The 26749-nt window shown below is 42.0% G+C and overlaps 1 protein-coding gene across 5 annotated transcripts; it reads left to right on the top strand.

The window, feature by feature from the left end:
• Window positions 1-4: 4 nt before the first annotated feature.
• NIF3L1 (NGG1 interacting factor 3 like 1) lies at window positions 5-24208 on the top strand. 5 transcript variants are annotated; one of them, XM_059168467.1, is made up of 7 exons: window positions 5-81; window positions 1467-1870; window positions 2712-2874; window positions 7443-7569; window positions 9168-9306; window positions 17526-17609; window positions 22842-24208. In XM_059168467.1, exons 2-7 carry the CDS (start codon window positions 1516-1518, stop codon window positions 23024-23026), a joined length of 1053 nt encoding a protein of 350 aa, XP_059024450.1. In that variant the 5' UTR covers window positions 5-81; window positions 1467-1515; the 3' UTR covers window positions 23027-24208. The 5 variants fall into 5 exon arrangements, with proteins under 5 accessions (XP_059024450.1, XP_059024446.1, XP_059024448.1 ...); XM_059168463.1 differs by having other exon boundaries at window positions 6-81; window positions 1413-1870; XM_059168465.1 differs by lacking the exon at window positions 5-81 and adding an exon at window positions 88-247 and having other exon boundaries at window positions 1472-1870.
• The last annotated feature ends 2541 nt before the right edge of the window (window positions 24209-26749 follow it).

Below are 26749 nucleotides of genomic sequence, written 5' to 3'. Positions count from 1 at the left end.
CTCCATCCCATCCCATCCTGCAGTGCCAGGAGGCCCTGCGCAGGACCGGAAGTAGTGAGCGCAGTTCGTGGCGGGCGTGGGGTTAGTGCACGCTGTGGAGGTTAAGACGGTGCTTCTGGGAGGGAAGGCGGAGGAGGAGACGGGCAGGAAATTTGTGTGTAGCTTGAGGGCATAGGGCGCTAGTGGGGTAGGAGTGCCTACTCGGGAGCTTCAGGCTGGGTCTCGGCTCTTCATTATCCCGGAAAAGGTCTGAAGTGGGACTAAAATGGGGAGGTATCTGAAGTCACGGAGCAGGGTGCAGTTTGCAGGCTGTCAAGTGGTCCATACTAATGTGCTTAAAATCAGGGCTGGCACTGGGCTTTGCTCCCAGCTGTACGGTTGCATCTCGACCACACTGTCAGCGGGGCGCGGGTATTTTTATCCTCAGGTGGGCGGAACAACAGACGTTAGGAGGTGGCTTACACGGCCGCGGCTCTGGGGGTCGGTCCGGTTTCAGAGTGGGCGCTGCTGCCCACCCGCTGTGCCGCCTCCCGTGGTTACCTGCGGCGTCAGGACGCGCAGCCTCGCAGTTTCCTGGTCTGTGAAGTGGAGGGTCTTCTCTGTTACCTTGAAGGGCTCTTTCAGATTTAGCAGTACATCACGCAAAACTGTGGTGGGCCACTAGGGCTTTACTTTCACGCCTGCCAGATATAGAAGAGTCTGGAGAGCGGGGCGGTATCAGCGCTTGGAATCCGGGGAAGGGAAGTGTGTAAGGACCTTCAGAAGATCTTCCAAGACCCCAGGCTCCAGTGGGTTTTGGAGGCTCCGCATCATTTCAAGTCAGATTCTGAATAAGTACACACATGTCGTAGTAAATGTTTTTTGCTGAAAAAGTACATTTTTTTTTTAAAGATTTTATTTATTTGACACACAGAGACAGTGGGAGATGCTTAACGACTGGGCCCCCCAGGCCCCCCTGAAAGAGTACATTTTTCAACAAATTTGTTAAATATTTTTGTGGAAATACTTGGTTTTGAAATTACGATTATCTGGTATTTAAAGAACTGGAGAAGGGAGGCGAGTGGTTGAAGCAAGAGTGGGGAGAACAAGAATCAGGGCTTCTGTGAGGTCCAGGAAGTAGGGATGAACATCTGGTGTATTAAGTACCAAGCTCATGCTAGGTGACTTACACATATTAATTCATTTGCTCCTTGAATGGCCTCTGATGTAGGTTATAGTGTCTCCCATTTTGTAAATGAGAAAATAACCTCAGGTTAAATGAGTTACCTAAGATACCGTGTGATGATAAGTGGCAGAATTAGTATTTGAACTCAGGAATATGTGACTACAGCTCTTTTGCTCCTTTGCTTTGCTCCCTTGAAGGTCCAGGCCTAAAGCGTGTCTGTGTACTATTTTCTGTGTTTTGACTTCAGATACTCAGTTTTGCCTGATTTCTGTATGTTGTCATCTGTACGCCTCATTCGCAGAACAGTCCGGCTTGTTCATAACCCAGTCTGCAATCCTTCCCGCTCCTTCATGGATTTGAAGGTGCTCGTTTCTTCCTTGAATGACTTTGCGTCCCTCTCCCTTGCTGAGAGTTGGGACAATGTTGGGCTACTGGTGGAACCAAGCCCACCACACACCGTACACACTCTCTTTCTTACCATTGACTTGACCGAGCAAGTCATGGAGGAGGCACTGCAGAAGAAGGTGGATCTCATTCTCTCCTACCACCCACCCATCTTCCGACCCCTGAAGCGTATAACCTGGAAAACCTGGAAGGAGCGCCTGGTGATCCGGGCTCTGGAAAACAGAGTCGGGATTTACTCTCCTCACACAGCCTATGATGCTTCACCCCAGGGAGTCAACAGCTGGTTGGCTAAAGGGCTTGGTGAGAAGCCTCTTATTCCTTCCTGTTAACTATTTTCCCTACAAATGCTTTGAAATTTTAGAATGTCTTTCCAAAAGAATTTTAATTGCTTTAGCTGTGGGTACAATGATTTTATTTTTATATATTTAAAAGTAATGTTGTGGAATCTGGCAACCGTATTTGATAAACGAAAATTTTGTCCTTAATGAATACGGAAAGCATAGGCAGTCTTCATTGCTGGATTGAGCTTTGGGAGTCCTCACTCAAGTGTCACAGTGCCTGGCACCCGGAAGTTTGAGAAGCGCTTGTTAAATTGAGTCCAGAGCTCAGGCCTCTCCAGAATATACTGCGTGCGTTAGTTAAACAGACCTTAGAGTTTTATTGAATGCTTACTCCTGCCCAGTACAATGAAGGACTTTAGCCTATGTGTTTTAGTTTTACTTTTAGTAAGTTACTTTAGTTTACTCGTTTGGGGCTGAAGCTTTTATGATTGTATAACCTGGATTAATGTGGCCAAGTAGGCTGTGAGCATTTGCAACCAGAATGATGGTTTACATGAATAAATTTAGGAAGCAGTCACAAATTCCGTATATCCTCTAAGTATTCATGAGTCAAGTTTTTGTGTTATTTAAGAGTCTTCTGGAAATAATTCTGAAAACAAATTGGTTTTGTATGTACAAAATCCTACATTATGGCGATTTAGTATATAGGATTTAGGTGTATATGTAAGAGATATGTGTGCATGTGTGTTACATAAGAGTCTGAGAATTGATCTTTAAGAACTCATTTCCTTAAAAATTTTGCTCATAACAGTTTCTTTTTAAAATTAAAAAAAAAAAAAAAGACACCATTTTTTCCCTAGGAGTTTGCACCTCCAGGCCCATACATCCTTCCAAAGCTCCCACCTACCCCACAGCGGGGACGCACAGGGTCGAATTCAGTGTTAATGGCACCGAAGACCTGGACAAAGTCATTTCTGTAGTGAAAGATATTACAGATGTTTCTGTCACTTCTTTTTCTACAAGGTACGATATATTTTTCTCCTTTTTTATGTATATTTATCTGTATGGATCTTGCTTATAAATTCTATAACCCTGCTATTTAGATCTATTTTGCCCCGGAGTGGGTTTCTAGGGCAGCACACTTCTCATCTGCATGTGGGTGTTCCACGGGGTCTTTTCAAAACAGTAAAATGACAAGTAACACTGTTTTCTATGTGGGAGGGACTGTGCTATACCCTTTTGCTTATAATATTTCTAATCCTCCTGATAACGTTGAAAGGTGGTTTTTTACCTGAGAGTATATAGATAAACCCTATTGATAACACTGATTACATGGATTTACTTTCAGTTTCTAGTAAAAGTGATTCCCAAGCACTTTTTTTTTTTTAAAGATTTTATTTGACAGACAAAGATCACAAGTAGGCAGAGAAGCAGGCAGAGAGAGGAGGAAGCAGGCTCCCCGCCGAGCAGAGAGCCCGATGTGGGGCTCGATCCCAGGACTGTGAGATCATGACCTGAGCCGAAGGCAGAGGCTTAACACACTGAGCTACCCAGGCGCCCCCCCAAGCACTTTTTAAAATTTTATTTATTTTGGGGCATCTGGGTGGCTCAGTCCATTAAGCATCTGCCTTTGGCTCAGGTCATGATCTCAGGGTCTTAGGATCGAGCCCTGCATTGGGCTCCCTGCTCAGTGGGGAGCCTGCTTCTCCCTCTCCTGCTCCCCCTGCTTATGTTCCCTCTCTTGCTGTGTCTCTGTCAAACAATAAATAAAATCTTAAAAAAAAAAAAAGTCTCTTATGGTTTGCCTCCTTCTATGTTTTCATCTTATTTTATTTTTCCTTCCCTTCCTCTGTGTTCATCTGTTTTGTTTCTAAAATTCTACATACGAGTGAAATTATACAGTATTTGTCTTCTCTTATTTTGCTTAGCATAGTACTCTAGTTCATCTATATAGGTACAAATGGCAAGATTTCATTATTTTTGATGGCCGAGCCATTATATATATGTACCATGTTTTCTTTATCCATTTATTTGTTGATGGACATCTTGGCTCTTTCTGTATTTTGGCTATTGTGGACACTGCTGCTATAAACACTGGGGTACATGTACCACTTCCAATCACTATGTTTCTATCCTTTAGATAAATACCTAGTAGTGCAATTGCTGGGTTGTAGGGGAGTTCTATTTTTAAGTTTCTGAGGAACTCGGTACTATTTTCCAGAGTGGCTGCACCCAGTTTGCATTCACAACAACAGTGCAAGAGGATTCCCCTTTCTCCCAAGTCCTCCTGAATACTTTAAAGGGAAAAACAAACAGACCATTCAGGTGTCTCTTATAAGGCCAATCATTTATTTAGGGCAGAGATACCAAAATGGTGCCTCATAGAAGGTTTCCTTTGAAGCTAATTTATCCTCATGCCTTTTGAAACATGTTAAAAGACAAGTTATACAAAGCTGGAACTTAGTAATTGTTTAACAAACAAAAGTAAAGGGGCGCTTGGGTGGCTCAGTGGGTTAAACCTCCTCCTTCAGCTCAGGTCATGATCTCAGGGTCCTGGGATCGAGCCCCGCATCGGGCTCTCTGCTCAGCGGGGAGCCTGCTTCCTCCTCTCTCTCTCTCTGCCTGCCTTTCTGCCTACTTGTGATCTCTATCTGTCAAATAAATAAATAACTAAAATCTTAAAAAAAAAATAAAGATTTTAATAAAATGGAAATCTCTATCAGGCTACAACCATAAGTGGTTTGGTTTGGTTTTGTTTTTAAAGATTTTATTTATTTGAGGGAGAGTGAGCAAGCATGTTCGTGCACACACAAGCGGGGTGGGGCAGAGGGAGTGGGAGATAAGCGGACTCCTTGCCGAGCGGGGAGCCCAATGTGGGGCTCAATCCCAGGATCGTGAAATCATGACCTGGGCCAAAGTCAGATGCTTAATCAATTGAGCCAACCAGGTGCCTCTTAAGAGAGGTTTTTAAGTGTAGACCTTTTATAATTGAAAATGTTTTTTAATAGTGTTGAGGAATTTAAAGACTCTCAAGAGAAATTATAGGACTTTATAGATTCCAATAATGGCAGTCTTGTACCTTATTGAAATACTGTGTAAGTACTGATATTAAAAGACAGTGATACAAATAAATAAAATTTCAAACAATACAGAAGTCCTCCTTGCAAAGGATCTTGTCCCTGTTTTCCGAGAAGTGGGTATCTTTCCATACATATACCGGGATCTGAAGAAATGTATAGTTTTTTGGGTGTTTTCCCCCACTTAATTAAATGATATGCTGTATTTGTCTTTCTTATTAGCAGGGTGTCTTAGAGATCATCCCATATAGTTATAGAAGATCTCTTTGCCTGATATGTAATGTTTCTTATTTTAGATGTACCAGGTTTCTTTAAGCATTCTTCCTAACTGATGAACTTTTTTTCCCCCCCAACTGATGCACATTTGGTGTTAGTTTTTCCCTGTTACAGGTAATATCTGGGTTTTACCACTAAATTGGAGTCCAGGCAGTTTTTCCTTTTTCTTCCAAACTCCACAGATGATTCTAGTGTTGACAACTACTCTTCCAGATTCTTTTTTATTTTATTTATTTATTTGACAGAGATCACGAGTAGGCAGAGAGTCAGGCGAGGGGTGGGGGAGCAGACTCCCTGCTGAGCAGAGAGCCCGACTCGGGGCTCGATCCCAGGACCCTGAGATCATGACCTGAGCCGGAAGCAGAGGCTTTAACCCACTGAGCCACCCAGGCACCCCCCTCTTCCAGATTCTTTTAAGGTGTCTTTTAGTTCTAGACTTCTATGATTATATTTAGAGTTTACGGTTAAATAGCGAACTTTCCTGATGCCAGTCTTTTTGGAGAGGCTCTATTTGGCATTGCTTTTCAGAGGGTGACTCAGGGAGCTCCTACATCAATGTTAATGGGATGCTTATGAAAAATGCTTGTTGGGCGCCTGGGTGGCTCAGTGGGTTAAGCCGCTGCCTTCGGCTCAGGTCATGATCTCAGAGTCCTGGGATCGAGTCCCGCATCGGGCTCTCTGCTCGGCGGAGAGCCTGCTTCCCTCTCTCTCTCTCTGCCTGCCTCTCCATCTACTTGTGATTTCTCTCTGTCAAATAAATAAATAAAATCTTTAAAAAAAAAAAAATAAAAAAAAAAAAAAAGAAAAATGCTTGTTTTTGGCTTTTCATTCTAGATCTATGTAACTAGAATAGAGTTTGCTTGAAAATCTGTCCCGGAGAATCTTGTATTCAGTGATATTTGAAAGTTAACTTCCGTAGGGCCTTAAAAAAATGCAGTTTGCTGTAGTCCCATTCATAGAAGTTCTTTTTCACTGGATCTGTAGAAGAGTCCAGCAGCTATCATTTTAAGAAGGTAGCAGATTGCTGATGCACACCTGGAATTAAGAGTAGTTCTGTAACAGGGCCCCTGGAAGGCTCAGTAGGTTAAGCATCTACCTTTGGCTCAGGTCATGATTCCAGGGTCTTAGGATCAAGCCCTGCATCAGGCTCCCTGCTCAGTGGAGAGTCTGCTTCTTCCTCTCCGGCTTCTCCTGCTCTGTGCTGCCTCTCTCTCTCTCTCTCTCTGCCAAATAAATAAAATTTAAAAAAAACAATAGTTCTGTAACAATGGTTTCAAAATGAGGTCCCTGGGTCAGCAACATCAGCATCACCTGGAACTTGTTAGAAAGGTACATTCTCAGATCACAACCTACAACTACTGAATCTGGGAGGTAGAGCTCAGCAATCTGTGTTTTATTAAGTCTACAGGGAGATTTTGTGGTGCCTGGGTTCTCCTGGGTTAAGCATCTGACTCTTGGTTTCCGCTCAGGTGGTGATCTCAGGGTCATGAGAGTAAGCCCCGTGTTGGGATCTACACTGAACACAGAGGCTGCTTGAGATTCTCTCTCCCTCTTCTCTCTCTCTCACATAAATGAATCTTTAAAAAAGAAGTTTACAAGAAGATTTTGATGCATACAGAAGGTTTTTTTTTTGTTTTTGTTTTTTTAAAGATTTTATTTATTTCACAGAGAGATCACAAGTAGGCAGAGAGGCAGGCAGAGAGTGGTGGGGGAGCAGGCTCCCTGCTGAGCAGAGAGCCCGATGTGGGGCTCGATCCCAGGACCCTGAGATCATGACGAGGGACGAGGGCAGAGGCTTAATCCTCTGAGCCACCCAAGCACCCCTGATGCATATGGAAGTTTGAGAAATACTGTTCTAGAAAATAGTTTGGTTTGGGATCGAATCTTAAATTTCATGGAATCTAACCTCTTTTACAGGAGTTGTAAAATGGGTTGTTTAAAAATACATGTCATGGGGCCCCTGGGTGGCTCGGTTGGTTAAGTGCCTGGTTAAGCATCTGACTCTTGGTTTCCGCTCAGGTCATGATCTTAGAGTTACGAGACTGAGCCTCTTGGCAGCTAAGTCCAAGCTCAGCCCAAAGTCTGTTTGGGATTCTCCCTCCCTCTCTCTCTGTCCCTTTTGTGAGCATGTGCTTGTGCGTGCCCTCTCTCAAATAAATAAATAAAATCTTTACAAAAAATAAAATACATTTCACTTACTTTATCCTAAAGGAGCAAGTGATTTTTTTTCTTTTATAGGACTGATGAGGAGGAGCAAACACGGGTTAGTCTGAATTGTAGTCAGGAGGCCTTGATGCAAGTGGTGGCTTTTCTTTCGCAGAGCAGACAGTTCTATCAGAAGACTGAAATTCTGTCACTGGAGAAGGTAACAAAAATATATTACTGTGCATTTTTGTTTGACAGTTTCATTTGTAGTTTGTTAGATTGACAGGCTGTGATAACTGTTACTTAAAGAAGCACAAGGTGGTATAGAATGCGTAAAGCATCCTGGAAAAAAAAAATTGAGAAAGGAAGACATGCCAGGAGTAGAAAACTGTTGGTAGATGTTTCAGTCCATTTGGGCTGCTCTGACAAAATACCCCAGACTGGATAGCTTATGAACAACAGAAATTTTACTTCTCACAGTTCTGGAGGCTAGGAAGTCCAAGATACAGTACCAACAGATTGGAGTGGTGGCTGGTGAGGGCCTACTTCCTGGTTCATCAGCGGTGCCTTCTCTCTGCGTTCTCACATAAAAGGAAGGACTCGGGGTACCTCTTGGAGCAGTATTGTATAAGCGAATCGTATAATGTGGGCTCCCCACTTATGACTTAAGTACCCCCCAAATACCTCCTCATAGGGCTCCACCTCCTAATACCATCACCTTTGGGCGTAAGGATTTCAACATTTGAATTTGTGTGGGGGCAGAAGCATTTGGGTCACAGCAGTGCAGGACTTAAAAAAAAAAAAAGAAGTTCTGATGTGGGGGCACCTGGGTGGCTCAGTCCATTAAGTGTCCAACTCTTGCTTTTGGTTCGGGTCATGATCTCAGGGTCATGAGGTGCGGCTCCCCACTGGGTGTGGATCCTGCTCAAGACTCCCCCTCCCCCAAACTCATATATCCACGCTCTCTCAGAAAAAAAAAGAAATTAAATAATATAAAATAATTTTTTAAATTCTGTTTTTTTTTTTTTTTTTTAAGATTAAAAAATTTTATTTGGTTGAGAGAGCAAGAGAGAGCTCACAAGCAGGGTGAGAGGCAGAGGGAGAAGCAGACTCCCCACTGAACAGGGAGCTGGATGCAAGGTTCGATCCCAGGACTCCAGCATCATGACCTGGGCTAAAGGCAGATGCTTACCTGACTGAGCCATCCAGATGCCCCTGAAGTTTCTGTTTTTTATCATTAAGTACGGTTGACACCCAGTATTACAGAGCACTACTTTCTAGGGTTAGAGACTCAGTTCCAGGTTCCAGGTTCTATCTCTTTTATACCCTCCGCCTGTACCATTTTATTTGCTCCTTTAACCTGATTGCTGTTTGTATAATGATTCCTATATCTTGATTTTTTAGCTCAGAATGATTTCTTAATGTAAAAAGTTAAAAAACAAACCCATATTTCCAGGGACTCTCTGACAGTTTCCTCTTAATGGATCCCACAGGTACTTCAGTATATACAATTACTGACCTTATTCCCTGTATCACCCCTTTATTTATTTTTATTTTTTTAGAGACAGTGTGAACACCTGTGAGTGAGCAGGGGTTGGAGGGAGGGGCAGAGAGAGGGAGAGGGAGAGAATTTGCCTTTCCAGAAGTCTGAGCTTGTAGAAGTCAGAGAATGTCTTCGTCAGGTTTCCATCCCCAGGCTTTAGCCTGGTGCTGACATACTAAGCTGACATACTAAGTGTGCATGTTTTCTTCTCATCACGTGCTGTTTGTTTACTAGGACGAAGATGAACAGTTTTTCTAACTTCGGTTTCTCCTCAGCCTCTGCTCCTGCATGCTGGAATGGGACGCTTATGCACACTGGATGAATCTGTTTCCTTGGCTACCATGATCGAGCGAATCAAGGGGCACCTTAAACTACCTCATGTTCGCCTTGCTCTTGGGGTAGGAAGGACCTTAGGTAAATATGTACCATTTATTTGTCCGGTGCATTTACTAATGTAGTATTATGTAGTATTTGGGCAAAAGTTGAAGTTCTTGGTTATATTAATATAAGTGACAGGAAACATGTTAGTTCATGGGAGAGGACTGGTTTCTTTTATCAGTCAGGGTAGACTAGATGGTGCTGTGGCAAACATCTTATTGTAAAACGAGATTTATGTCTCTCTCATATTTGCTGTTCATTTCAAGTCAGCAGAAGTCTCCTCACCGCAGACTGATTTCTCTTGTAGGGAGGTAGTTTTAGAGGGTCTTAAACCATATTCTGACATGGAAATGATCCATTTTCTGTTCAATTCATTGTCCAGAATTAATCACATTGCCAGGACAAGTCAGGACATGAAAACAGTTCTACCATGGGCCAAGAGGAGAGCTGGAAATTGTTATTGTTCCAATTAACAATGCACATGTTATATTTTACCATATGGTGATATTTTACAGTGAGGTGCAGAGTGACCCACTGCAGTTTGTGTCTTGTAGCCACTGTCTTGTCTTTTGGCTTTTCCCAGTATTTTGGGGAACAAAGAATATTTGTTGGACTCCTACAGTGAGCTTAGCAGTGTACGGAATGTCCTAAGTATGTGAATTCCCACTGCAGAGGCAGGGGTAGAGCGTAACTGTTGAGTGGATCCTGAATGCCATGGGTTCAGATTTCTGTGTCCTCTTTGCTGCATAACTTTGACAAGTCAGTGAACACCTCTGTGTCATGGTAGTCTCATCTATAAAAACTGCAGTAAAAATAATAAAACCTTACTCATTGTGTTAGTATAATCCATGTGACAGGGCACACTGACCGGCGTACATTAAGTATAGTACATGCTAGCTGTTAGTTATGTGGAAGCTATTATTATTCCTATTATGTTACAGGTGATAAAATCGAGGTTCAGACAAACAGGTAACTTAGTCCGCAGACCACTCATGGGAGTTGGTGTCCAAAGAACATGGATGGCAGAGATGGGATTTCCTTTCTGATCCAACTCCAGAGCTGCTTTTAAAATGTTTTTCTTTAGGACTTCCAAGTTTTATTGTATTTATTTCTTGATTGACTTAATTTTTGAAAGATTTATCTCTTTATTTGGGGGAGAAAGAGCATGCATGCGTATGGGTGTGCGTGGAATGTGGCGAGGGGCAGAGGGAGAGGCAGAGACAATCCCAAGCCGACTTTGCACTGAGCAAAGTGGAGCCCAGTGTGGGTCTTGATCTCATGACCCCTAAGATCATGAAGCAAGTTAAAACCAAGAGTTAGATGCTTAACCAACTGTGCCACCCTGGTGCCCCTGCTTTATTTATTTTTTAATTGAAGTATACTTAACATACAATGTTAGGTTAATTTCAGGTGTACAACATAATTATTCAACAAGTCTGTAGATTATGCTGTGCTCACGAGGTGTGACTACCCATCTGTCACCACACAGTAGTATTACGATACCATTAACTTATTCCCTGTGCTGTACCTTTTGTCCCTGTGACTTATTCATTCTATAACGACGTGTCTCCTACCCGCCTCACACTTTGCCCATTCCCCCCCCTCTGGCAGCCATCTGTTCTCTGTATTTATCGGTCTCCTGCTTTTTGTTTATTTCTTTTGCTCGCTTTAAATATTTTATTTATTTGTTTTTTTGACAGAGAAAGACAGTGAGAGAGGGAACCCAAGCAGGGGGAGTGGGAGAGGGAGAAGCAGGCTTCCTACAGAGCAAGGAACCCGATGTGGGGCTCAATCCCAGGACTCTGGGATCATGACCTGAGCCGAAGGCAGACAAATGCTTAACGACTGAGCCACCCCGGGGCCCCTCCTTTTTTTTTTTTTTTTTTAAGATTCCATGTGTGATTCCTCATGGTATTTGTCTTTCTCTGTCTGACTTTTATTTTCCTTAGTGTAATACCTTCTAGGTCCATCAGTATCATTGCAAGTGGCAGGATCTCCTTTTTTGTGGCAGAGTAATGTTTCATTATGTATACTTAGCTCATCACCCTTGTCCGTTTATCTGTTAATGAGCGTTTGGGTTTCTTCCTTAGTTGGCTGTGGTAAATAATGCTGCAGTAAACACAGGGGTGCATATGTCTTTTCAAGTTAGTGTTTTTATTTTCTTTGCATAAATACTCAGTAGTGGAATTGCCGGGTCATATGGTATTCCTGTTTTTATTTTTTTGAGGAACCTCCATACTGTTTTCCACAGTGGCTGCACCAGTTTGCGTTCCCACCAGCAGTGGGTGAAGGTTCCTTTTTCTCCCATCCTCACCAGCACTTGATATTTCTTGTTTTCTTGAGTTCATCCTTTCTGACAGATGTGATGATACCTCCTTGTGGTTTTGATGTGCATTTCTCTGATGATGAGTTATGTTTACTATCTCATCATGTGTTTATTGGCCATCTGTATGTCTTTGCAAAAACTGTTCAGGTTTTCTGGCCATTTAAATTGGACTATGTGGGTTGGTTTTTTTTTTAGTGTTGAGTTGTAAGTTCTTTATGTATTTTGGATGTTAATTTGTTATTGGATTTATCATTGTAAATATCTATTCCCTTTTAGTAAATTGCCTCTTCATTTTGTTGATGGTTTCCTTTGTGTGCAAAAGTTTGTTTGTTTGTTTTTTATTTTTATTTATTTATTTTTTTAAAGATTTTATTTATTTATTTGTAAGAGAGAGAGAGAGTGAGAGCGAGCACAGGCAGACAGAGTGGAAGGCAGAGTCAGAGGGAGAAGCAGGCTCCCTGCGGAGCAAGTAGCCCTATGTGGGACTCGATCCCAGGACGCTGGGATCATGACCTGAGCCGAAGGCAGCTGCTTAACCAACTGAGCCACCCAGGCGTCCCTGTTTGTTTGTTTTTTAATTAAGATTTTATTTTTTTGAGAGAGACAATGAGCAGGAGAGTGAGCACAAGCAGGGTGGGGGGGGCAGGAGAGGCAGACTCCCTGCTGAGCAGGGATTTTTTTTTTCCCCATGATCCTGGACTCCAGGGTCTTGACCAGAGCCAAAAGCAGATGCTTAACCAACTGAGCCACTCAGGCATGCCTGTGCAAAAACTTTTTATTTTGGTGTAGTCCCAATAGTTAATTTTTGCTTTTGTTTATCTTGCTTCAGGAGATTGATCTGGAAAAGTATTGTTAAGGCCAATGTGAGAGAAATTAACTGCCTGTGTTTCTTTCAGGAGTTTTATGGTTTCAGGTCTTACATTTAGGTTTTTAATCCATCTTGAGTTTATTTTTGTGTTGCTGTAAGACACAGGTCCAGTTTCATTCTTTGGCAGGTAACTGTCCAGTTTTCCCAGCATCATTTCTTGAACAGACTTCTTCCCATTGCATATTCTTGCCTCCTTTGTTGAAGATTAATTGAGCATATATAAATGTACGTTTATTTCTGGGCTCTATTCAGTTCCATTGATCTAGGTGTCTGTTTTTGTGCCAGTACCATACTGTTTTGATTATTAAGCCTTTGTGGTATGTCTTGAAATTGGGAAGTGTGATGCCTCCAGCTTTGTTCTTTCTCAATAGTGCTTTGGCTATTCGAGTCTTTGATGATTCCGTACAAATTTGAGTATTATTTGTTCTAGTTTCATGAACGATCCTGTTGGTATCTTGATAGGGATTGCATTGAATCTGTAGATTGCATCTGGCAGTATGGACATTTTAACAGTACTCTTCAAATCTGTGATAATGGAATATCTTCCCATTTGTGTCATTTTCAGTATCTTAAATCACTGTTTTATAGTTTTCAGAGTATAGGACTTTGACCTCATTGGTTAAGTTTATTCCTATTTTATTTTTGGTGCAATTGTAAATGGAATTGTTTCCTTAATTTCTCTTTCTGCTACTTCATTATTAGTGTATAGGAATGCAACAGATTCCTGCATATTAATTTTGTATTTTATTTTTTACTTATTTTTTAAAAAGATTTTATTTATTTATTTATTTGACAGAGATCACAAGTAGGCAGAGAGGCAGGCAGAGAGAGAGGAGGAAGCAGTCTCCCTGCTGAGCAGAGAGCCCAATGCGGGGCTCGATCCCAGGACCCTGAGATCATGACCCGAGCTGAAGGCAGAGGCTTTAACCCACTGAGCCACCGAGGCGCCCCTTAATTTTGTATTTTACAACATTATTGAATTCATTTATAATTTTAATGGTTTTTGGTGGAGTCTTGGGTGTTTTTTTGTTGTTGTTGTTTTTAAAGATTTTATTTATTTATTTTTACAGAGAGAGATCAGAAGTAGGCAGAGAGGCAGGCAGAGAGAGAGGGGGAAGCAGGCTCCCCACTGAGCAGAGAGCCCGATGTGGGGCTTGATCCCAGGAACCTGAGATCGTGACCCGAGCTGAAGGCAGAGGCTCAACCCACTGAGCTACCCAGGTGCCCCTTGGGGGTTTTTTTATGTATACTATTACATCACCCACAGAGTTTTATTTCTTCCTTATCAATTTGGATATCTTTTATTTCTTGTTTGATTGCTATGACTACAGCTTATGGTGGCTAGAGTGAGCATTCATGTCTTATTCCTGATCTTAGAGGAAAAGTTTTTAGTTTTTCACCATTGAGTTTGATGTTAGCTGTAGGTTTTTCATATATGGCCTTTATTATGTTGAGGAATGTTTCCTCTAAACCCGCTTTATTGAGCAGATGTTGAATTTTGTCCATTGACTTTTCTGCACCTCTTGAGATGATCATCCGATTTTTATCCTTCGCTTTGTTAATGTGGTATATTACATTGATTTTATGACTATTGGAGCATCCTTGCCTCCTCGGAATACTGCTTGATTGTGGTGAATGCATTTTTGAATGTGGTTGGCTAATGTTTTATTGAGGATTTTTGCATCTATGTTCAATGAGGATTTTGGCCTCTAGTTTGGGAGTGTCTTTGGTTTTGGAATCGAAGTAATGCTGGCCTTGTAGAATGTATTTGGAAGACTTACTTCCTCTTCTATTTTTTGGAATAGTTTGGGGGAGAATTAAGTATTGACTCTTCTTTAAGTGTTTGGTAGAATTCACCTGTAAATTCATCTAGACTTGTATTTGTTGGGAGTTTTTTGATTACCAATTCAGTTCCATTATTAGTAAATCAGTCTGTTCAGATTTTCTATTTATTCCTGATTCAATATTGGAAGATTGTGTATTTCCAGGAGTCCTCCATTTCTTCTGGGTTGTTCAGTTTGTTGGAATGTAGTTTTTCAAAGTAGTGTCTCATCTTTTGTGTTTCTGTTGTGTCGGTTTTTACTTCTCTTTCATTTGTGATTTTTAAAATTTGGGTCCTTTCTGTTTTTCTTGAGTCTGGCCAAAGTTTTATCAATTTTGTTTACCTTTTCAAAGAGACGCCTCTTGGTGTCATTGATCTTTCCTATTGTTTGAGCCTTTTTTTTTTTTTAGTCTTTTTCATTTATTTCTGCTCTGATTTTTTGTTTCATTTTTCTACTGACCTTGGGTTTTGTTCTTTTTCTAGTTCCTTTAAGGTTAGATTGTTTACTTCAGATATTTCTTGTTTCTTGAGGTAGGCCTGTATCATTGTAAATTTTTCTTAGAATTGCTTTTACTGTGTCTCAGATTTTGGACCATTGTACTTTCATTTCTATTTGTCTCTCTGTATTTTTTAATTTTCTTCTTTGATTTCTTTGTTGACCCATTGGTTGTTTAAGTTTTCTTAAGTTGTTTGTGTTTTCTTCCAGTTTTTTTTTGTTTTTTTGTGGTTGATTTCTAGTTTCTTGCCTTGTGGTCGGAAAAGATGGATGGTACAAGTTCATTCTTCTCAAATATATTGAGACTTTGGGGTGCCTGGGTGGCTCAGATGGTTAAGCATCTGCCTTAAGCTCAGGTCATTGAGCCCAGGGTCCTGGGATCAAGCCCCACATTAGGCTCCCTGCTCAGAGGGGAGCCTGCTTCTCCCTCTCCTTCTACTGCTCCCACTGCTTGTGCTCTCTCAATGTATGTCATGCTAAAATCAAGAATTGGCTGCCCCATTGACTGAGTCACCCAGGTGCCCCACTTGGAACTCATTTTAAAAGGACTTCTCTTTACTACCTCCTTCATGTTTTTTTGTGTACATTATTTTATTTTACACATATTTCTTCATAACTTTCTTCTAATTGTGTCTTTTTCTTATCCGCCTCAAGAAGTTCTTTGACATTTTTTGTAAGTCTGGTTTAGTGTTGATGAGCTCCTTTGAGAAGCTCATTTTATCTCCTTCAAATCTGAATGATAATCTTGCTGGGTAAATTATTCTTGATGGTAGGTTTTTTTCCATTTAGCACTTTATGTCACCAACATTCCCTTTTGGCCTGCAAAATTTCTGCTGGAAAGCAGCTGATAAAATTCTCTTTTAGTCTGACATTTCAGTTATTATGTGTCATGGTATGGGCCTCCTTGGCTTCATCTTGTTTGGAACTCTGTGCTTCCTGAACTTGGATGTCTGTTTCCTTCTGGTCAGGGAAGTTTTCAGCTATTGTTTCTTCAAATAAGTTTTATGATTCTTTCTCTCTTCTCCTTTTGGGACACACATAATGCTAATGTTTGTTAGCTTGATGTTGTTGAAAAGATCCATTACCATATCCTCATTTTAAAAAATGGTTTTCTTTTTTGCCGTTCCGGTTGGATGTGCTCCATCAGCCTGTTTTGCAGATTGCTGATCCATGCTTCCGCACCCACTAATCTGTTGATTCCCTCGAGTGTATTTTTCATTTCAGTTCTATTTTTCAACCCCGATAGGTTTTTGTTTTCTGGCTCTATGTTGAAGTTCTTCCACTTTCCTCTCATTATGACCATACTTTAAACTTTGCTTGGCATTTTACTTAACTGTGTTTCATCTAGTTCTTTCTCTGAGGTTTCGTCTTGTTCTTTCGTTGGGAATTTATTCCTCAGTCTTCTCGTTTTGCTTGACTTTCTGTGTTCATTTCTATGAATTAGGTGGAACAGCTGCTTCTAACCTTGAAGGGTTATGACCATCCCTGTGTAGGCTGTGTGTGCTCAGTGGCTTTGGCTGGGTGGAGCGGTGTCGGGCATGGGCTTGGAGTCCCAGCACTCTCTGTTGGGGCTGTCCTAATGGGATGGCAGGAGCTAAAGTGGGCATGGACTGGGATGGTCCTGAGGCTCTCAGAGAATGCCCTGACAGGACAGCTGTAGGTGAAGTGGGTGCACACTGGGGTGTCCCTCGGCTCTCGGTGTAGAGGACATCCCAACAGGGTAACTGAAGCTAAAGTGGGTGTAAAGCTAGTGTCCCAGGGTACTCTGTGCAGGGGGTGCCTCGGAGGGGCAGCTGGAGCGGTGGTGGTGCATGGGCTGGGGAGGTCCCAAGGGGCTTTATGCAGGGGGCACCCTGACAGGACAGCTGTAGCTGAAGTTGGTACAGGCCTGGGGATCCTGGGACTCTCCATGCAGAGAGTACCATCAGCCACTCTTTTGAAGCACCCCTAGGAGTACCTGTGTGGCTCAGTCAGTTAAGCATCTGAGTCTAGATTTCGGCTCAGGTCATGATCTCAGGGTCCTGGGATGGAGTCCTGTGTCAGGCTCCCTGTTCAGTGGGGGGTGTGCTTGAGGATTCTCTCTCCCTCTGCCCCAACCCTGCGCATACGTGCATGTACTCTCTCTCTTTCAAATCAGTAAATCTAAAATACCTCTAATGGAGTGACCACTAATAAAGTATCCATTCTAGAATCCTTAAGGGTGAAATACTTGTGGATCTGGGCTTCAAAGCTTCTGTCGTTTTACTCTTCAACTCTTCAAAGGTTGTTCTTTTAGAGTAAATCTATTTTAAAATATATGTCAGATCAATTTGGTAGCATTCCTTTAAGTAGCTGTTTTGGTTCCTCACTTGAGAACAGTGACAGTATCTGTCTACCTCTCACTGTTGCCCGGAAACCCAGGAGAGGTCACTTTACCTTGCAGCGGCGACAAAGCCTAGAGCCGCGCAGTTAGCACTGTTCAGCGGTGTAGCCGCGTACGTCTTACGTAGGCTTGTGCAGCCGCATATGTCTGAAGAAATAACAGCCCTGTGTTGGGTTATTTATGCAATATCAAAAAATAATCTTCTTGTTTCTGTGAAGACATGTTTTATTACTTTTTAAAACTCAGTAAGCGAAGTTCTTGTACTGGTGATGAGACCAGGACTGAAGTTTGCATTATGTGATGGATTCTTGGTACAAATTACAATGTTAAAATGAAGGGGAATTGTAAAGTATTGGTTTTCTTGTTTCTTTTATTTTGAAGAGTCTCCAGTCAAAGTTGTGGCCCTGTGCGCTGGTTCTGGAAGCAAGGTGCTGCAGGGGACGGAGGCCGACCTTTACCTCACAGGTAGGACAGACTTTGGCTCTCTTTTTCTTTTCATGTGTGTATCCTTCCCCAAACTTGGTTTGTTTTATGAGATAAAACATAGATTTTAGAACAGCACTTGATAGATAAATGGATTTAATAACTATTGTTTGAACCTGAACTAAACAGGAACTGTACTGAAATTGGAGACAGGCCATATTTTTTGTAGAGGGGAAAAAATCATTTAGCAATTTATTATTAGATTATATAAAAGACTGATTGATGTTGAGCATTTATTTAACCTATTTTCTTTCCTACACATGATTCATGTCAGGTAATAGGACACTTTCTACCCTCCCACCTTAGCCAGAAAATGGTTCTTACTCGGCCCTACAGCCAGTCATTAGCTCCTATCAGCTCTAGCTCCAGAATCTTCATAGAGCCTTTCCTTTTCTCTCTACTCAGGCATCATCGCCTACTTGAAATACTTCATCAAGTCCCTAATCTTAGTCTTTCTTCCACATAGGCCTCCCAAATGAACTGTTCTTCACAAGTATAAATTTATTGGGTATGACACTATCCTAGCTACGAAGCCTTCAGCGATTTCCTTTATGTGTCTCGGGCGAGCCTAAATGCTCGTTCTCTTCCATGCGGCCTCTGCTTATGCGGTTTTCTCTGGCTAGAATGTCTTTCTGGCTCCTTCCTTTACACTTCCAGGGATAAGCTCAGATACCTCCTCAGAGAAACGTTTCCTGTCCCTGACTCCTGCCCTGATGGTCACGCCTTCCTCTCCAGTCCCCGTCGCTTTGTCCTTCAGCTCCAGGATGCATTTCTGTGGGATAGTCATTGTTTGGCACCCAGGCGTTACTTTCTGTCATAGGGGAAAGCATCTGACAGGTGACCTGGCCTCTCATTCAGAGGATTTGGAGGCACTTAGTACATTTCCTGATACCAGCTGCATTTCCACCTCTGTTCCTCCTTAGGGTTAAGAGAGCGGGAGTTAAGAATTAACTTTTTCCAGGGCACCTGGCTAGCTCAGTCAGAAAGAGTATGTAATATTTGGTCTCAGGGTTGTAAGTTCAAGCCCCACGTTGGGTATAGAGATTACTTAAAATCTTTTTAAAAAATTACTTTTTTGACTTCTAGGACCGGAATCGAGGGTCTTAACCCCCATGGCTACTTCCTAGGACTTTGCATTATTACTACTTTCCTGCCCCCCATGTCCATGCCCCTTATTATCTGTCTAGCACACCCTCCTTCAGAGGCTGCTGGACTTAATACTGTCACATCTGGAAGTATAGCAGAGCAGTATCTGAGCTTATTAAAAACGTACACAACCATTACCCATTTTCTATTCTTCTAAAGACGTAAAATTTTTATAGGTCCTCAAACTTGTACCAGATTGAAATAAACTTCCAGTGTATAAATAATTTGACAAAATAGCTTATAGCATTATATGACTATTAAATTTTAATATTTTAATTTTTAAAATATTTATTAGCATGAAAGCAAGCGGGGGAGGGGTAGAGGAGAGAATCTTCAAGCAGACAGTCTGCTGAGCATAGAGACCAACCTGGGGCCCCATCCCACAGCCCTGAGATCATGACCTGAGCTGAAACCAAGAGTTGGATGCTTGACCAACTGAGTATTTAACTGACTTTAAAACAGTCATGGGGACACCTGGGTGGCTCATTTGGTTAAGTGTTTGACTCTTTGTTTTGGCTCAGGTCATGATCTCGGGGTCATGGGATCGGACCCCGTATCAGGCTCCCTGCTCAGGAGTAAATCTTTAAAAATGATATTAATTATAACATTTTACTTTGAAAGAATTTCAGACCTGTAGAAAGTTGCAAGGATAGTACAATAAACTTTCGTATGCCCTTCACTTAGATTACTAATGGTTATATGGGCATCTGGGTGGCTTAGTCAGTTAAACATCCAATTCTTGATCTCAGCTCAGGTCTCAATTTAACAGTCGTTCAAGCCCCACGCTGGGCTCCACACTGGGCAAGGAGCTACTTAAATAAATGAATAATAAAGATCAGTAAGGGTTATATTTTGCCACATCTGCACATTCTGTGTCATATACACGTTATATATGTCTGCATGTATATATATGTGTGTGTATAAATATATTTCTACTTACATATTTCCCCCAAAACCATTTTAAAATAAATTGTATACATGACCTTTTGTCTTATCCCTAAATACCTCAGCATATGTGTCCTAAGAATGAAGATATTATATGATCATAGACAGTGATCAAATATAGGAATTTAATATTGTTAAAACATTTATTTAATATGTCATCTATCTGGAATGCTTCTTTGTCCAGAGCACTGTCATTTTTAAGGGTATAGACCATTTGTTTTGTGGCATATCTCTATTTGGCACCTCTGATTGTTTTCTTATAAATAATGACTTTTTTTTTTTTAAGATTTTATTTATTTGAGGGGCTCCTGGGTGGCTCAGTGGGTTAAAGCCTCTACCTTCAGCTCAGGTCTTGATCCCAGGGTCCTGGGATCAAGCCCACATTGGGCTGTCTGCTCCGCAGGGAGCCTGCTTCCTCTTCTATCTGTGCCTGCCTCTCTGCCTACTTGTGATCTCCGTCTGTCAAATAAATAAATAAATAAATCTAAAAAAAAAATAAAAGATTTTATTTGTTTGAGAGCCTGAGAGGAGGGAGGGTCAGGAGAAGCAGACTCTCTGCCAAGCAGGGAGCCCGTCGTGAGACTCAATCCCAGGACTCTAGGATCAAGACCTGAGCAGAAGGCAGTTGCTTAACCAACTGAGCCACCCAGGCGCCCAAATAATGACCTTCTTAAAACTAGGTGTTTGTTTTTTTTTTTTTAAATTATTAAGCAGTATGTGCATAAGGTAAATTAATGCAATTCAGAATTGTTAAAATAGGGTGCCTGGGTGGCTCAGTGGTTAAGCCGCTGCCTTCGGCTCAGGTCATGATCTCAGAGTCCTGGGATCGAGTCCCGCATCGGGCTCCCTGCTGAGCAGGGAGCCTGCTTCCTCCTCTCTCTCTCTCTCTGCCTGCCTCTCTGCCTACTTGTGATTTCTCTCTGTCAAATAAATAAATAAAATCTTTAAAAAAAAAAAAATTGTTAAAATAGTCGTCCTATCTGGTTATTTGGGGAAATACAAAGTGTCTTCTTATCTGGCTGACCTTGGATGTCTGTGATCTGTGAGGTACCACTTTGAGTATAACTTTAGGGATAAAAAGTACCAGCTCAGAGACCACACACACAGGCCTCCGCTGATGTTCGTCACTCCGCCTTTGAGCAGAGCATGGTAGTATCAGGTCATTAGGGTAATATTGTGGGAAGACCGGCAGATTGGGAGCTTGCTCCTTGCAGGTATAAATCCTCTCATTTGCTCTTTCTTTCCCCAGCGACCCTCTGAGCTAGGCTTCTCCCCCCACTTGCCTTCGGCTGTTACTGTGGAGTCTTTGCAGAGTCTCCGCTTTCATGCCTTCTTAGAGCCTTTGTAATACTCCAGGCCACCAGACTCGTCTCTCCTGAAGCGCAGCTTCTAGGTGGGCCCATTAGGGTCTTCTTTCTATTTCAGATTTAAATACTTTACTATTACAGATGAAGATGTTTTAGGCGCCCCCGGGTGGCTCAGTAGGTTAAGCGTCTGACACTTGTTTCAGCTCAGGTCGTGATCTCAGCGTCTCGAGGCGGGCACCGTCTCGAGGCGGGCACCGCACTCAGCTGGCACCGCACTCAGCAGGCAGTCTGCCTGAGATTTTCTCTTTCCCTCTGCCCCTCTGCTCATACATCCTCTCTCTAAAATAAATAATAAAATCTTTAAAAAATGAATAAAAATTATTCTATATATGAAATTTCATGTATTGAGGAGCAGGGTGAAGTGTGGGGGATTGGAAATTTCTCAGGGAAAAAAAAATGTTATTTTTCCCCTTAAGAAGCTTCTCTCAATTTTTTATGCTTTTTTTTTTTTTTAAGACTTTATTTATTTATTTGACAGACAGAAATCACAAGTAGGTACAGAGGCAGGCAGAGAGAGAGGGAGGGAAGCAGGCTCCCTGCTGAGCAGAGAGCCGTATGTAGGACTCGATCCCAGCACCCTGGGATCATGACCTGAGCTGAAAGCAGAGGTTTTAACCGACTGAGCCACCCAGGCGCCCCAATTTTTTATGCTTTTAGGGCTCTAAACATATTTCAGAATTATGCTTATTATGAGTAAGCCAAATTGTGCAGTGTCTTTTTGCTGTTAAATTTGAAGTCATGAGGGTGCCTGGGTGGCTCAGTGGGTCAGATGTCTGCCTTTGGCTTGGGTCATGATCCCAGGGTCCTGGAATTGAGCCCTGCATTGGGCTCCCCGCTCAGTGGAGAGTCTGCTTCTCCCTCTCCTCCCCACTCTGTCACTATTTCTGTCTCTCGCCTGTCATTTAAATAAATAAAATCTTTTAAAAAAAATTTGAAGTCATCAGATTCGCAAATGGGATTTTTAAAAATTCAGAACACTTGAGTTTTCCCAAAATCTGTTTACAAAAGATGAGGTCCTGTTCTACCAGTAACTTCAGAATTTCTAGAAATTTTGCTTAGGTCAAAGGAAAATAAATGCTCTGTTTTTATTTATTTATTTATTTTTTACCTTGTCTTTAATTTAGAAATAGCCTTAAAACTCATTTCATCTTTATGAATTAGACTGGAGTTGATACTGAAAAATTTGGTGTTCACCAAGCATAAAGGAGTCTTTGGGAAGTATACCTAGGGTTTTCTGGAGGTATTTGTAATTTAATATTTATATGAGAGAGTTTTCTGAAAGCCCCATCTCACTTAACAGTGCTCTTTTATTTTATAATGGAAACGTTTGTATTTTTTGGTTTTTTTTGAAGTAGGCTTCAGGTCCAGCATGGAGCCCAATGCAGGGCTCAAATTCCTAACCCTGAGTTGAGCAGAGATGGAGTCAGAGTGAGCTCCTCCTGCCCAGGGACCCCAAATGGAAGCATTTTGAATGGACGTCCTTACAGGTCTGGCAGTGGGAGATACTGTAGCATATGCAGCTTTTAGATTCTTGTTTTCAACGGGCCACAGAGAAAGAATTTGGAATTCTCGGTGGGATGGCCTGTCTCTCTCTCAATTGGAGGACATGGAAGAAAACCTGTACCTAACTTTCTAGGTTTGTGTGTACAGTTCTGCTTTTTACACAGCGCGAGCGTGGTGTTTCTGCAGTGGCGGGTCGGCGCTCGGCAGGCCGCTCGTCTGGTACTTACGGCTTTGCCCTTTCCTCTGGCGGCAGGCGAGATGTCCCACCACGATGTTCTGGATGCCGCGTCCCAGGGGGTAACTGTCGTCCTCTGTGAACACAGCAACACCGAACGAGGCTTCCTTTCTGATCTTCGAGATATGCTGCGTGCTCACTTGGAAAACAAGATTGATATTATCCTGTCAGAGGCAGACCGAGACCCTCTTTGTGTGGCGTAGAGCCTCCTGGAGGAGCGGGAGGACAGCCCCGCCTGAATGCCTACCGTGAATCGGCGCAGCTCGAATCCTCCTGGAAGAACGTCTTAGAATGCACATTATTTCTGGTTTGTAAATCTGCTTCATCAAATGTTCTGTAGCTCATATGGTAAAAATCGTAACAGTGCCCATTCAGAACAAGTATTCATTATAAGAGGAATTCAGATGATTATACAATGTAAATCGTATTTCGTTATAAACTCCTGGAAAGATCCACTAAAATCTGTTTACTTAACATTCTGGGGAAGTTGCTCAAGCAGTCTTCTCCTTAGCTTACTTATAGATGGGATGTGTTCTAGATATTTCTGACCTTGGTTAGTTTAGAAATATACTTTAAAAAACTTGAGATTGGAGCACTTATTTCTAGGTAGTGGCCTCTAGGGGGTGATAAGGTTTGTCTCTGTTCCCATTTGTAGATCACTACGCTTTGACCTTCTGATTCCAGGATCAGGATGAGGTTTTGTTTTTTTGTTCTTTAATATACATGATCATTATTCATGACTATTTTATTGCTTTTTAGATAACTTACCTGAAATTTTACTAGTAATACAGAAAGATAGCTTTTAGAATAATCCGAGTTATCATGCAATATAAATTTCATACTAGGCATTCTCGGGTATGTTATAAACACTTCCAATCTGTAGAAACAAGAATGTGGGTATTATGATTTCCATTTTACAGATGATTAAACTGAAACAGGTTATGGAGTTTGCCCGAGACTACGTGGCTAGGAAATGATGGGAGTTTGAACACAGACTCAGGCAGTCTGGCTCCAGTCTGTGTTCTTAACTGCTCTTCTTAATGAACAATGATGATAAACCTGATAGAGGAGATATGTAGGCAATCCAGAAGAAATCGATTTTAACTGGGATTTTCTCTGGGAGGTATGGGAGGTTTTTCTTTTGAATTCTCTCAGATTTCCAGTTGCTCTGGGGAGTTTTTTCTTTTGGTAATGACAAAAGCCAGTCTTTTAAAATACTGTCTAAGGGGCGCCTGGGTGGCTCAGGGGTTTAAAGCCTCTGCCTTTGGCTCAGATCCTGATCCCAGGGTCCTGGGATCGAGCCCCGCATCAGGCTCTCTGCTTAGCGGGAAGCCTGCTTCCTCCTCTCTCTCTCTGCCTGCCTCTCTGCCTACTTGTGATCTGTCTGTCAAATAAATAAATTTAAAAAATAAAATAAAATAACTGTCTAAGATGAGAAAGGAAAGAATTTTACATTTATTCTGTAGGACCCTTTTCCTACCAGTCATCTCCTAGAGGATTTGGGATCCTAACTTGCAAATTATTCTTGGTGGTTCACCTGTAATATCGATTCACCACAGAAAAAAACCAATAGGACTGAGCCTTTAGAAACGCCCCCCAATTCAAGGGTCGGAGGAGGAGCCAGGAGAGGAGGTGGGAGGAGGGTCAGCAAAGCCTCAGAAGCCAAGCAGGAAGCTTTGATGAGGGGTGGCGGACCTCAAAAGTCGAGCCATCGGAGAGCAGACAGAGAGCAGACAGCTTCGAGACTCGGGATGTCGTTTTCCTCAGTCATTGCTTGTGTTCTTTGTGCAGGGCCCATGGAGATGCAGGAGTGGGACAAAAGTTTGGGTGATACCGAGGAGTTTATTGTAATTACCCATGCTAAAGATACGCAGAGGGCTTATAGGGAAGGTTTCCTGGGGCCGTGGGGAGGGTAGAATTCAGTCAGGAGGTAGAGCTTGTATAAACACTAGTGTAAAGAAACAGCACAGTGCATTGAAAGAGCCTAAGTAAGTCATCCATTGTTAGGACAGAAAGCAGAGGCCAAAATGATATGGTCAGAGATGCTGCTTAATAGCTTGGGGGCAGTGAATGCCATTGTTACCACAATTGTTAAAGTTTATTTACGAGCTTGCTAACATTTCCAAATAACTAAAAATACCCCCAATATGTCCTCTGGAGTTTTTTAAAATTAAAGTATCACCAAAGATGAATTATTTTCACTTGTCAAATTTTCTGAACTGTTAACTTGAAGGTTGAAGGTGTTGATGGTTTAGTTATATATCTCATTGCTTTTCAAACTTTAATGTGCAGAAGAATGTATGGAGTTTTTTTTTGTTTTTGTTTTTTTTTTTTTAAGATTTTACTTATTTGACAGGGAGAGAGCAGGAGAAGGAGAGGGAGAAGCAGGCTCCCCACTGAGCAAGGAGGCCAATGCGGGACTCAATCCCAGGACTACTGAGATCATGACCTGAGCTGAAGGCAGATGCTTAATCGACTGAGCCACCCAGGCGCCCAGAGACGTGGTTTACAAATGCAGACTGATTCAGAAGCTCGAGTGGGGCCCAAGCACTTCTGTGTTCCCAAGAGAATGCTGCTGCCATCAAGGACCACACGTTAGGTAGCAGAAGATCGTGACCTAAACATGTGGGCAGGCTCAGTCAAGGCCAGAGTGTGCTGCTATATGCCAAGATTGTTAGGAGAGTGTGATAATTAGCTTTCTATTTAAACATATTTAAAGTCACATTTTCCTTAGCATCAGTTATTTCAAACTTATTTCCAGCGTATTGAGACTACTGTGACTTTTAATGCTATTAACAGCCCATATTTCTTCCTTTACATTCCTTACAACTCCTCTATCTGGCACAGAACCTTCTACATAGGAAGGGTTCAACAAACATGAATGAGAATGTTTTAACAGCAATTCGAAATCTCAAAAGGTAGGACTCTCCTACAGGGGTAGTCAGGTAATTACAGAAAGCCCAAGAACAAAGTCATTTGCATATACTTCTTTTTATTCCTGTTTTAGGAGCCACACGTCTGTGTTAAGACAGACCCTCCTGATTTGTCATCTCTGATGGTTACTCGGTACTGAGCTGAAAGTCTTCTCACCTCCTAGAATGTAGGAAAAAAACATTTTGAACAATACTACTGGCTCCACAATGAATTAAAGGGGAAAAATCTTCTAAAGTGGTTTTCTTAAAAATTTATTTTCAGTGTAATAGTATTCATTGTTTTTGCACCACACCCAGGGCTCCATGCAATCCCTGCCCTCTCCAATACCCACTGAAGTGTTTTTTTTTTTGTTTTTTTTTTTTAAGATAAGCATTCTCTATTAACCATCCCCTAAACTCACTGATCTTTTATATGAATGAAATGTTCATGTATTAAACTGACGAATATGTTAGGAAAGTCTGTTTCTTAAAGTATCACAAGAGCTGATTTAGAACTCTCTGCATCGGGAATACAGTGTTATGTCAACTTCGGTAGAGTGTAAGAATGCTTGTTCTGCCTCCCCTGTGCCTTTTTTGGGCCTGTTTACTTGGCCATTTTATCAAGAGCAGCCAGAAAAATCCTTTAGGATTTCCAGGTTTGTGTTCACTCTTGTCAGAAGCAAGGAATAGAAGTTGGGAGTCTTAGCAGTCAGGCTCTAACTGGTAAGAGTACGAGGAGCACGAATACGGAAACAAATGGAGAGTGTAGAGTAATTCTGCTCAGATCTTCAGATCTGTAAGATGCACTTCTAAAATTTTTAGTACGAGGCACCTGGGTGTCTCAGTGGGTTAAAGCCTCTGCCTTCTGCTCAGGTCATGGTCCCAGGGTCCTGGGATCGAGCCCCGCCCGCATCAGGCTCTCGGCTCAGCAGGGAGCCTGCTTCCCCCTCTCTCTCTGCCTGCCTCTCTGCCTGCTTGTGATCTCTGTCTGTCAAATAAATAAAGAAAATCTTT

Source organism: Mustela lutreola, chromosome 3 (assembly GCF_030435805.1).
Source record: "Mustela lutreola isolate mMusLut2 chromosome 3, mMusLut2.pri, whole genome shotgun sequence".
In the NCBI taxonomy this organism is placed as follows: domain Eukaryota; kingdom Metazoa; phylum Chordata; class Mammalia; order Carnivora; family Mustelidae; genus Mustela; species Mustela lutreola.
The sequence above is the reverse complement of the archived record's forward strand: the minus strand, read 5'-3'. Positions and strand labels throughout refer to the sequence as shown.

What these genes read in the sequence shown, in the direction of transcription:
- NIF3L1 (XM_059168463.1), top strand. Translation starts at nt 1,438, where the DNA reads ATGTTGTCATCTGTACGCCTCATTCGCAGAACAGTCCGGCTTGTTCAT. An exon ending in AAATTCTGTCACTGGAGAAG is followed by an intron (nt 7,570 to 9,167) that starts GTAACAAAAATA and finishes GTTTCTCCTCAG; the next exon opens with CCTCTGCTCCTGCATGCTGG. An exon ending in GGCCGACCTTTACCTCACAG is followed by an intron (nt 17,610 to 22,841) that starts GTAGGACAGACT and finishes CTCTGGCGGCAG; the next exon opens with GCGAGATGTCCCACCACGAT.